The sequence below is a fragment of the Erpetoichthys calabaricus genome, chromosome 12 (assembly GCF_900747795.2).
Source record: "Erpetoichthys calabaricus chromosome 12, fErpCal1.3, whole genome shotgun sequence".
Classification (NCBI taxonomy): Eukaryota; Metazoa; Chordata; class Cladistia; order Polypteriformes; family Polypteridae; genus Erpetoichthys; species Erpetoichthys calabaricus.
The window spans coordinates 60,374,463-60,387,754 of record NC_041405.2 but is presented as its reverse complement, the minus strand read 5'-3'; the positions used below and the strand labels follow the sequence as shown (position 1 = coordinate 60,387,754).

The 13,292-nt window shown below is 34.7% G+C and overlaps 1 protein-coding gene across 4 annotated transcripts in view; it reads right to left on the bottom strand.

Annotated features, from left to right (window-relative positions):
• Window positions 1-13,292, bottom strand: part of LOC114663090 (kelch-like protein 4) — a 638,922-nt gene that overhangs the window by 56,590 nt on the left and 569,040 nt on the right. For 3 of the 4 annotated variants that reach the window (XM_028816853.2, XM_051935330.1, XM_051935329.1), the window contains exon 9: window positions 1,868-2,080. The exons of the other annotated variant lie outside the window; for it this stretch is intronic. In XM_028816853.2, coding sequence (XP_028672686.2) covers window positions 1,868-2,080 — 213 coding nt within the window. The remainder of the gene's footprint in view (window positions 1-1,867; window positions 2,081-13,292) is intronic. 4 annotated transcript variants of the gene reach the window in all.

The window sequence follows — 13,292 nt, the reverse complement described above, 5'->3', positions numbered from 1 at the left end:
TAAAAAAAAAAATGATAAAAAAAAATACGGGATAAATCCCGTCCAGTATTGATTCAAAACGGGACGCGCAATTTCATTCTCAAACGCGGCACGATTCCGTATTTTAAAGGACGGGTGGCAACCCTACAGTGCCAGGTAACCACCCATACAATCAGATTGTGATTCAGACTAGGAATGCAATGAATGTAATTACCCCGATCTACATACAAGGCGAAAGTCTTGCAACATTCAAAGATGATGGTTTGGGATAATTAGTACTTATTAAGTACAACATTGAACATAAAAGAGCTTATGAAGCCTTGAACCGAAAAAAGCAAGATCTCACAGATCGTTAAAAAAAAAAAGGAGGTAATGTCGTTTTACTCGCTGTAGATTTTACTCAAACATTACCAGTTATTCCACGAGGGAGACCAGCAGATGAACTCAACGCGTGTTTAAAATCCATGCTTCTCCCACGGTCGGTGATATGTCGCGTGTTCTCGGGTAGGTACACCAAAAAATGTATACATTTAAGCATGTAATGGGCAAAGAAAAATGAGGTATACCCGAAGCACTGCAGTAGTACTCAATGTAACTTTACTTCTTAAATGTTAATGTTTTACTGTTTAATAATTTATACGCTTCTTATATATTGTTCAAATTCTTTTATGAAAATACCAGTGACAGCGCAATGCACGATAACATGGAGTGAATACACCATACGCATCTGCCCACGGCCGCCCTGGTGTGCGCAGATAGGAGTTGATTCTAAAATAAAATAAACATAAAAACAGTAATACATTCATCACCCATAAAGCGGATAGCAGACGTGACGTATTATATGTGTACCACATTTCAAGTCAATACGTGAAACGGTTTGCAAGCTACATGTGATTTAAAATCCTGGACAGACCAACGAAAAGCCACGGTAGCAAATTATTGAAGAAGATTTTACTGTTTAATAATTTATATTTATATGAAATGTGCTTCTTATATATTACTTCATATTCTCATATGATAATGATGTTAATGTTGTTTATATTGATTTCTATGTTATTGTAAGTGCATCTATGTGTGTATATGTATGTATGTATGTGTATATATATATAAAAAATATATATATTAAAAATATATGTGTATATGTATATATAATATATCTGTATATGTGTGTATATGTGTGTGTATATGTGTATATGTATATATATATGACAGCAACACTCATAACAATGACAACACAATTACATTGACAATCATGTTACGTTATTTTTAAAATGTTTCCTTTACTTTTTCATAACCTCTTTAACACACTACTTCTCTGCTGCGAAGCGCGGGTATTTTGCTAGTTATTAATAAAGCAGGTTTGGGTCAGTACTCTTATTTTATTTTGGGTTGGACAGTCATGGGCTCATTTTTCAAAGCTGCGGATGGGTGTGGGTGTTAAGGAAAAAAAAAAAAAAAAAGGCCTGCCTGTGCATCTCAAGTGCCAGTTAATCTGTCTGGTGACTTTAAACTAGCTTTGTGTGCACACGTGTGTGTCTAGCAATGGACCTGCAGCTCGTATACTGCTGCGTGAAGAGGACAGCAGCAGGGCAGGTATTATTTAACTAAGACTTGGCCAAGGTGTATGTCTGTGAAAATTATATTGAAGCTGTTGATGTTCAAAGTTATTCTCTTATAGACTCCATGAAATACTGATATACAAATAAGCCAAGTTGGTAATAGTTTAAGGAAATGTTCTGTTTCAATTTATATTATGAACATTTACTTCAAAAAATGCCTGCAAATTCACCTTCATTGGCTGATTTGTAGTATACATTGCAATGTTCATTACTAAAAGTGAATATGCATAAAAAAATACTGAACTTATCAAATGTTTAAGCATAATTACCTTTCTACACAGTCAGAAAGACGAGAACAATGATTTGAGGCAGGTGCATCATGGCCACCAATGGCATACAGAAAACCATTATAGTTTGCTACTCCCACTCCTCCTCTTCTCTTAGACATTTGTGCACACATGCTCCACTTATTGGTATGAGGGTCAAAACACTCCATTGATCTGAGACAAGAGCTGCCATCACGACCTCCAACAGCAAACAGCCTGAAAGTATACAAAAATTACATTAAGCTTTCAACTGACATTTTTTACTGAAACACGACTGAGGTAAATACAAACCTATTAAAATAAAGATTGATTTTAAATTCAGTTTTTGATATATAAGTAAAGTAGAGAATTGTTAGGATAGTTTTTGTGTAAAATACAGTTTATAATTCTCAACTCTTTGAAACATAGCCTTCTGCAGTTATGTGATGGTATTCTCATCTTGCACTAAGATTTAGTTACTGCATTCATGTTACTAAAGTTCTCCTTCTCCCAGTAAGTATGAAGTTTAATGTAAACAATATAAATTCACATTTTGACTGAGGACAGACAACACTACCATCTGCTTTATCAATGTTGCAACTTTTAAATCTGCAAGTTGTACTCAACCTTACAATATAAGACATTACATTTTGAGGATTTCTTCACATTTCCAAAAATATACGTAACTTTTGTTCCTTGGTCATGATAAGATCACATTTTGAAATTCTGCTATTTTCTCCAAAGAATTACCTAGATCAGTGATTCCTAAACTCGGTCCTGAGGACCCACTATGGCTGCAAGTTTTTATTCCTGCCAAATTCACAATTAGTGATAATAATTGATCTCATTTATTTAGAACAGTGATTCTTAACCTTTTATGAGTCACGGACCCCTTTAAGAATCTGATGAAAGCTATGGACCCCCTTCCCCAGAAATATTCACATAAACCCATCTTTGCATGCAATGAATATAATGCACTTTATTTATTGAGATGTGATTGTCTCATACATATATGACATTCACAAAGTATTATTAAACTTTAAAGTACACAATCTAAAAAAGCACTTCTTTTATATGCAAAAAATTATTGGCTACTCATTATAATTATGAAATACAACCCTCTTGTGCAAATTAAAACAGATCTTCTGCTACTACTACTACTACATCTACTCTAAATCAACAGTACTGGACTGTATAGTGAATGTAAATTAATTGTTAATCTGACCTTCATGGACCCCCTGAAACCCATCCATGGACGCCCTAGGGGTCCACTGACCCCAGGTTAAGAACCCCTGATTTAGATGGCCTTTTTTCCCTTCTCTTTTTCAGCCTTTAGAAATGCACAGCAGTATGATTTTTACATTTATAAGACATTTAGAAATATTTCTACTTTTGCTTTAAAAACCTACCTCTCTTTTGTTTTAGTCCTATTGTTTTGTTATTTTTTGTGTAGTTTGCACCCTTCATTCACCCTTCATCCTAATAATGATAATTGAAACAAACAGAATTGAAAGCCAGGTAAACAACACTGAATGATGAAAGGCTGCAATAACTTTAGCGTCTGTAAGAGCCAATTTTAGAAACTTAAAGTTTTGAGTTAAACTCATATTAATGTTTGCTTTATTTGAATAGAATATAATTTCTTCTATAGTCATAGACAATGGTAAAGTCTTTTTCCCCCTATAAGTTAGTAAGAGATAGAATCTTCTTGCTTTAATTGAGAAACTGTGTGATATTAGGTTTAGTTGTGTTTAGAGCAGGTCCCAGTAAACAGGGACTTGAAAGACCCATTTTTAAGTTAGAAATGGGATAAGCATACAGTTTTCTGACCTGTTTCGAAATGGTTCAGAAATTATAAGTGATTAGTAACGATTTAAGATATAACAAATTAAGCTTAGAACTAAATTTTTCTTATTATAATTTTTTTTTTTTTTGCTATTTTAATTTTCCCTTTTTTTGTGTGAACTGTTTTACTTTAAACTTAACTAAACTTTTAAAAACGAAGATATTTGTCTGTGGAAACACTTCTGCGCGTCAGGCTTTTGTTGAATCCCATTTTTTGAATTAGAGCTGCTGAACTTTGGAAACTTTGGGAAAATGCAGCTACAGCGTCAGACCTACTAATTAGTAGATAATAAATTAAACACTCAGAACTTGTGGAAAAGCACAATGAAAATCAGGCTGAAAAAGCTGTAAAAAATAGTAAACAAAAAAAAAATCTATCCTCTTATATGTTATTTATTTTTCATAAAGGTTTACCAAAATTAGTTTTGTTATTTCTCCATTGACTCCAAAACACAGCAACTGGGAAATAACAGCTCACTTAATTGGACTAGGAGTCCAATTAAAAACAGAAGCTGGTTGGAACAAAAACCTGCAGCTACAGTGGGTCCCCAGGACTGAGTTTGGGAAGCACTGACCTAGACAGAACTTTACCAGGTGGGATTTTGGCTTTTTACAGAAGCTCTTTAAATAAACAATTACATAAATAGATAGATAAATACATATATATACAGTACAATTTACAATACAATTTATTTTTATATAGCCCAAAATAACACAAGAAGTGCCGCAATGGGCTTCATATACAGTATATACAGTACAGTGTATATATAGACACACACACACACACACACACACGCAATGGTCTGAAAACACACCAAAATGACTAAAAAGAAAGTTTAAAAAGAAAGAAACTTCTTACTAACAGCCACAGTGAGTCATTATGCTGGTGTATTGCTGTTAGTATAAATGAGCCCTAGTAGCGTTTCTTGATACACTTCTACTGAATTATTTATTGGCTGAAAGTACTCCATGTTAGTGTGTCAGAGAAAGGATAAGCAGCATTGTTAATGATACTCAGTTTTGTTTTAACTCTCTTCTTCGCTAATACATCCAGGGAGCCCAGAGTGCATCTCATAACTGAGCCTGCCCTTTTAATTAGTTTGTTGATTCAGTGAGCCTCTCTTAAAGTGATGTTTCCAGCCCAGCACACCACAACATAGGATATTGTGCTGGCCATCACAGAGTTGTAGAAGATCAGAAGGATGAAGGAAAAAGGTCCTGCTCTGCCCTTTCTTATATACTGTAGTTTCTCCTTGTTACAACAATAGTCCAACCTGCCATTGATGTGGACCCCCAATTACCTGTAGGAGTGCACCACCTCTACATTCACTCCCTGAAGAGTGACTAAACATAGAGGCATAAAAGTCCATAACCAGTTCCTTGATTTTGCTGATGTTAAGATGCAGATAATTCTCTTTGCATCAAGAATCAAAGTTCTCCACCTGACTCCTATACTCTGTTTTCAGCCCTCTTATCGGATATACTCCATAAATGCAGAAGTTTCCAAGTATATCTGCAAGTGACTGACCTTACATTTATAGTCTAATGAAGAGAAAAGGAGAAAGGACAGTTCCTTTTGGTACTCCTGTGTTGTTCACATGCATATCAGAAACACAGTTCTTGAGTCTTGAAAATTGCACCTGGCCCAGATAGTCCATTGTCCAGGACACCATAAACTCTGCCACCTGTAAATCTCTGAGCTTACTCCTTAACAGGGATGACGGAATGGTATTGAAGGCACTGGAGAAATCAAGAAACGTAATCCTCGCAGGGCTGCCAGCTTTGTCCAGCTAATAACTGTTTACCCCACTTCAATCTTTGTTCAATGGGCAAACTGCAGTGGGTTCACTCATAAAATCCAGGAACAGTCTTTCTAAGGTCTTTATGATGTGACATGTAAATGCCACTGGTCTATAGTCATTAGGAGAAGAGGCGCCTGCCATATTTAGAACAGGATTTTGTCCACTTTCTGGAGCCATAGGGATATACTGAACAGGTGACATAGGATACCACAAAGTTAGTCAGCACAAGCCTTAAGAACTTGAGAACTGTTTACATCTGGTTCCACAGCTTTTCCTGTATGTAGTTTCCTCAGTTGTCTCATTACTTGGTCTAAAGCTACATTTATGGACAGCATATACTCAAAGATAGAGGTAGACTCATCACTGGCCATTCCAGTTAATTTGGTAAAGATGGTGTGGGGAGAGTGGTCATTGGAAGAAAGTGCTTTCACAACTCACATCCTTACAGGCCAAGATATTATTTTTTACAGGAGTCCCACTTAACAAGTAAGAACCAGTTTCATCTGAAAACACACTGACTGTGTTGGCCGAAACTTCTATTCTAGCTGTAATAAGAAAGCCAGAAGTCTGGGAATTTTAATCTATAAAACATTCTCACTTATACTAATGCACATAGTACTGGATCCAAGGATGATGTGTCATGGTTGTTGGGGATTTATCCACATCTAAATTAATCCTGGTTAACATTAATGCACCAAACATGGACGAAACAGAAAGTATGAAAAATGTACTTACATTAGTTATGTGTGCACCCAAAAAAAAATAATGACTGCAGATTTGAATTGTGTATTAAATCAAGACTTAGTTCTTTGGCAAGTGCAAATATAACATCTAAAACAAACTGCAAAGACAATTGCATATTATGAATCATAGTCTATCCAACCCTGAAAGATTTTTATTTTCAAATTCAAGAGAATATTCCTTCTACCCATCAATATGTTATAGTTTAAGAATGTATTATTTCTTTATTGACAATAATTTTGTATTCCATATCAAATCTTCCATCTTATTCTAGTCCAGAAGCCTCAGTCAATATTAAAATATGAGCTTGGATTACTTTAAATTAGAACACATAATTAAACAAGGGTGTCTTTTATTACTAATGCCTTTCTCGAGTACCATCTAACCATTAGCTTTTTACCATTTAAAGCAATTAGAGATTAAGAGGGTCAACAGTGAAGGAATTGAAAAGAATATACTGTATCCCTTTACACTGACAATAAAGTGTTTTATATCTCAGACCCACAATCATCAATACTAGTGTTTTTAAACATTCAAAGGGAATTTCATAAAATCTCTGGATACAAAATTAATTTGAATAAAAGCTTACTTTTTCCAGTGAATTCTTTAGCACATTGGACCAAAGCTATTTATAATTGGTATAAGAGCAGTTAAATATCTGGGGATAACCATCACAAGTAAATATAAAGATTGTTTTAATCACAATTTTGTGATGAAAAAACATCAAGTTCTAAATACAGTAGGTGATGTATCTTCCATCTTATATTAGTAGGGAGAAACAATATAGTTAAATGAATTTCCTTCCAAATCTGCTATTTCTGTTCCACAACATCACCAAAATACACCCATAACATTCTTTTTTGAGAAGTTAATTGCAGTTGTAACATTATTTATCTTGAATTAAAAACAGCCATGCATCAAAAAGGAGATATTACAGAGATATTTTGCAGAAGGCAGCATGGCACTACATAACTTTCAATTTTACTACTGGACTCCAAATTAAATTTTGGAAACTGGCTTAAATCCATGAGTCTACACCAGCTTTGTTTGTAATGGAAAGGTAGTCCTGTTATAACACTTCTTTGTATATTCTTCTCTGTGCTCCAGTCAACATTTATTAACTTTATTTTTATTACACATTATATACTTTTGTAATTTTAACAATATATTTTTGTATAGCACTTCTCAGTTAAAATACAAGTATAGATTATACTAAATGTAACAAATTATTATTATTATTAATCACTAAATACAGAACTAGTATACCTATAATACATATTTGTTTACCAACAACCTTGTCATTCGCAAATTATGGAAAAAGTATGGAACCAATGTAGAACACATTTTAAGAGCAGCATAGTATATAAAAATATTTCAAAGGATTTACCCTTTTAATGATCCAGGGGAATAATGGGAATAGGATCTTTTAGCTAGAAAGTCATAAAAGAAATAGATAACATCCTTTCGTATAATAGATTTTAGTTGAATGTGTGCCTTGCGATTATAAATCTTTCATCAATCACATGTATCTTATTTACCAATTTTCTAAAATGTACCCAGAACAACATGCAACCTTTGTCAGTTGTCATCTAGTGCAAGCATAATTAGGATATAAATTGTGAGAATTCCCTACACTAACATCATTTTGTATTAAACAATCTTGCATATTTCTTGGACAGCATAGGATTTAAAATCATTCCTAATTTATTGATGATGGTATTTGATGTATAACTGATGGGATTAAAGTGTGTAATGAGAAATTGGTTTCAATGTCCTATATACCATATTACTGGAATGTAAATTTATTTTACTCACCTGCACAAATCCCAATGCATCTTATATAACTCACTGGAAACACAACATTCTCTGTTATCTTAAATTGGAAAAAATCAAATTCTCTTTATGTGAATGTGTTAACATTCTTAGAATTTATTAATATAATTATAAAATAAACATACCAGACATGTGATTAACTCTCTTTTGCAATTAACTGTTTAATCATTTATAAAGGTCTATGTTAGATGGAGCTTTCTACTCATGTTGTTCACTTTCCTTGAATATTTATCTTTATTTTTTTCTTTGCTTTTTGGATTAATTCTGAGGCATATTGTTGTATTTGTTAAGTTAGTATTTGTTATGATATTTTTATTTGTTTGATTGAGCTGTGTACCATTGAATAATCAATGACGAGCTGTCCTTTAGGGACAATTTTGCTATGGTCTTTCGGTCCTACAGATTCATTCTATACAATAACTGTAAGATCAGACCATATCTGACAGTTTTGGATGAAAAACTCCTGGTCCAAGCTTTGGTCCAGTCATGTGTGGACTACTGCAACTCTCTGATGGAGGGAGAACCTAATAGTGTCAACAAGTCACTGCAGAAAATTCAAAATTCAGTAGCATGTCTGGTATTCAACTAGATTCCTAAACTGGCTTCCTGTTGCGACACATTTTATGTTCAAATCCTTGATGTTTACCTACAGATTACTCATTCGTTCACCTCTTATATGGAGACACTTGTGAGGTCCTGTACTCCTTCTTGACCAGTCAAGTTTGCTAATGAATGGCATCAGGTGATGTCACATTTGCGTTGTATCAAATCTCAATTCAGCTTCTTTTTATGTGCAGCTCCTGGCTGCCCAACTGATTTTGATATGCTGACTCAGAGCTAGATTGGCCATGCAGCTTTGTGAAGAGGATTACCTAACCTACCTGGAAGGGGGTCTATCTCTGAAATACCTTTCCCAATATTTCTGCCATTTTTTTTCCTACAACTTTTTTTTTTCTTGTGTTCTTAGGAAGTCAAGGCTGGGGGGGCTGTCAAAAGACAGCCTGTTAAAGCCCATTGTAGCATTCCTTGTGTGATTTTGGGCTATACAAGACATAAATTGTTGTTGCTGACTCTCTCACTCTGTTTAACAAGTGTTTGGAGACTTTCTTGTTTGGTGAATTGGTGAATGGTCTGACTGTTATTAACTGTTGGATTATATAACCAAGGAATTGTAACTTGCTTCTTTTTTGTATGAGCTTTTTTCACTTGTGATGATCAATTTTGTAACCTTGTCCTGTTTTGCTGTATGGTTGCGAGACATGGATGCTATCCTGTGGCTCTTTGGAGAATCTTTGGGCACTGCTGGTTTGACTTTGAGCTGAACGAGTCGTTGCTTACGGATTCCCAAATGAGGCATATTACATGCATTGTGAGGGAATGTTAGTTACGACACTATGGCCATGTGGTGTGATTCCCCGAGGGTGATCCGGCTCACAGGATCTTCATTGTTGAGGGCTCAAGCAGCTGGACCAGGCCAAGGGGATGCCCACATAACTCCTAGCTGCAGCTGATAGATGGTCATTTCTGAGGGGTGGGACTGGACTGTGTGTCTACCTGGTGGGTTGCCAGCCAGGATCTTGAACTGTTTCGTTGTGTGCTGGGTGGGTATGTTTACAGTAGACATAAGATATAGAATATCAGGGCTGCTTTCTTTAAGATTGGCTGTCTGTTTTTAAAGTTCCTTAACAATAGGGGAAACTTAAAAAAAAAAAACAGTCGGGGTATTCAGTTTCTCTTCTCCATCAATCTCCACACATTCTTCTAGATATGCCTTAGTCTGTCAACATTTATACATCTTATTATATTCAGTTAACATGCTACATTTGAATGCTCCCTAAGTGTGTTTTGCATAAAACATGGACAAGATATGGTTTAGAATCACAGGCTATAATAAATTATTAACAATATTATATAATTTTTTTTAAACTTTTCTAGTTTTAGTGTTTGTAGAATTTTCACATTGAAGATATCACAATCACATACTTCTGTATGATTTGATTTTTTTATTTGATATCCTTTATTAATCCTTGAGGGATTACTTTTTTTCATATGATTTTTGAAAGTCAGAGTGCAGGGCTATGGTAGACATGTTAACCATGCACCTGCATGCAATATTCAGTATGCCATTTTTTTGTTATCCATTTTAAACCACATGGCAAATATAACTCCTAATCAAAAACATTGTCACATTTAGATGGGAGAAAATACTGCTGGTTGGAGAATTTTTATTTCTAAGAAAAAAAGAAACAAAGAAACAAAGAAAGAGTTTAATAGTGTCCACTATACTTTAGGAGAATAAAAAGTCCAGTCATTGCTCAAAAAGCACTTAGGTTGGGCTGTACAATTAGAATATTAGATCATTCTAGATGAGAACTGGCAATTCAGCCTAACAAAGCTTGCCAGTCCTGTCCACTTAATTCTTCTAAAAAAATATCAAGTCTAGTTTTAAAAGTCCCTAAAGTCCTAATGTCTACCTCCTAACTGTTTTTTTAACACTATGTTAAAGCACCAACATGAGGGGAAGCCTGTCTAGTTTTAGTATTTTGTAATAATCAGAATAGAATTGAGGGTGTAGAAGTGATAGAACCACTAGGGTCAAGTGACAATAACGTAATACAGTTTTCAGTGTTTTAGGAAAGTGCAGATGCTAAGATCAAAAATTGTTAAGTTTAACTTTGTTAGGGCAAATTTTGAGCAGATGTGGCAAAAGTCTTAGCAGGATAGACTGCGATAAGCTTTTAAGAGACAGTTGAGTAGCCGTGGAACATGTTTAAAAAGGTTTTACATATAATACAAGACAAGTACATACCAAAATTTTGAATTAGTAGGAAACTTAAAAGAAACTAAACAGTGTGTTAATAAAGAGTTGAAGAAGAAGCTACAAAGGAAAAAAATAGCTGTATAAGGCATGTAAGTCTAACAACTCTAATGTGAATCATAAGGCGTATGAGAACATGAAGGCAATTATTATCATTAAGAAGGATATTAGGGAGGCTAAAAGGCAGTTAGAGATGAATATAACAGATGAGGTGAAACATGACCCAAAGACATTCTTTCAGTATTTTAGCAGTAAAAGAACAGTAAAGGAGGAGGTGAAGTGAAGAATAGTAAAAGGGAATTAAAAAATGTTGACAGTGAAATAACAAATGCTCTAAACTTGGATTGTTCTGAGGTCTTCACAAATGAGGAAGTACATAATCTCCTAGTGGTAAAAGGGACTACTACGGATGATCTGAGTGGTTTAGAAATTGTAGGGGGAGAATTATTGCTCAGATTAAATAGACTAAAGTCAAACCAATCACCAGGGGCCTCATGTATAAATGGTTCATATGTACAAAACACAATCACATTGCGATGTATCAAAACTAAACTTGGCGTAGAGCCACACACATTCTCAATCCATTGCATAGGCATGTTTTCGGCTCAGTTCTGCAAACTGGCAGCACCCAGCGCCAAAGCAGTGCTACTGTTCTTGTGTGCTTTCCCTTTATTTCTTAGACTCACATCCACGTCCACATCCATTTATCAGACACACTGAAATTATTAGTTTTAGGCATCTGATTGTAATCAACCTGTAACCATATAATGGTCCATGGAATAGCTAAACTATTCCAAATACCATAGCTACTTTAGCATTGTTATTCTCAGTGTACCACTCAGAGTATTTTAACCAACTGTATCTGAGTGTGGAGTCACAGTTCTATAGCAGCTGATTGGAAAGAGGATTATTAGGATACAGCTTCTAGCACACGTTGCCTCAGCCATGTGCACAGTCTATTTGAACGGCTCCCATACAACAAATGCTTCAGAGCCTTTCCTGTTTGTACTTATAAGTACAATTACCTCACTGTAAACTTGCACTACAGTTGTAAAATTGCACAACATAAGCCACTTTATGAACCATTTCACTATCTGCATAATATGTACATGAATATTGTACTTATGCTTTCATATTGTGTATTTTTCATTGTGCTTTTACTGTATTATTATTATTATTATTACTTGTATTATATGAATTTACAGGAAATAAGTTTATGGAGGATTTGCATATTGAATCTCATTGTACCATACAATAACAATAAAGGAATTTAATTCAATTCAATAGAAGAAAGCGTGTACAGTCGGCCCTTGATATACGACCGGCCTGACATGCGAACAACTTGATTTACGACCAAAATTTTTATTTTGATTTACGACCAACATCTTGCATTACGACCTGAATGCGGTCACGTGTATCCACTTGCGCGATTGTAAACAAACAGCCGAGAGCGTTAGTAAGCGTCAGTCGGAGCCCAGATACATGTGTTTGTGGACGTAATTTTGGTCAGTGCAGTGATTTATCTATATACAGGTAAAATTCCATTACAACGAATATCTTTACAACGAAATTTTCATTACGGCAAAGTGTTTTTATGGTCCCGACAGCTTCCCTATATGATGCGAGTCTACAGAAATCTCGTTACTACAAAGTACATTCAGCAGATACTTTCATTACAACGAAGTGCCCTAAAGACCTTGAAATGCTTGAATGAATCATTCACAGAGCAGTTAATTCTGTACCGCAGCTCATTTGTACACAACAACCCCCCAAACAGAAACACTGTAAATTTTTTTTCTTTCTTCTGACTTTCCTCGTAGTTTTTTTTTTTTTGCCTTTTTTTATTTCCTGCGGATTTCAGTGATACCTTTTATTTATTGCTCGTCAACATTTGAAAAACATCCATTGGAATTTAACTCATTGTCACCCTCCTATAGAAACGGCAGACACGAAAAAACGATAACAGTTCATATTAGAAAAAAAAACTTTACATTTTTTACATCTCTTGATTGCAAAAAGAAAAAAAGACGTTGCCAGTGAATTTGGAATTTTGCTGTCGCTATCAACACTGTCAACTTTCTTGAAAGACCGAGCAAAAAAAGAAGAAAAATCTGTAATATAAAACTTTCTGTCGGCTAAGTGAAAGCGCGTTTAAGAAACACGTAGTGATTCACACGTATAGAGTACATAGAAGAACACATAGAATACAAAGCATTTAATGTGCTACTTTAGTTATGATGGATGATTGAAAAACTAGTAAATTAAATGATTTTTTGAGATTAAGTTTATGACGTTCTACTTTAATGACAAAATCAACTAGGTGATTAAAGTGGAAATTTCAAGATTAACGTTGACATTTCGACCTTTTTTTTATCCACTGTGTCCCTATTTTTTTTTTCTTTTCTCTGTA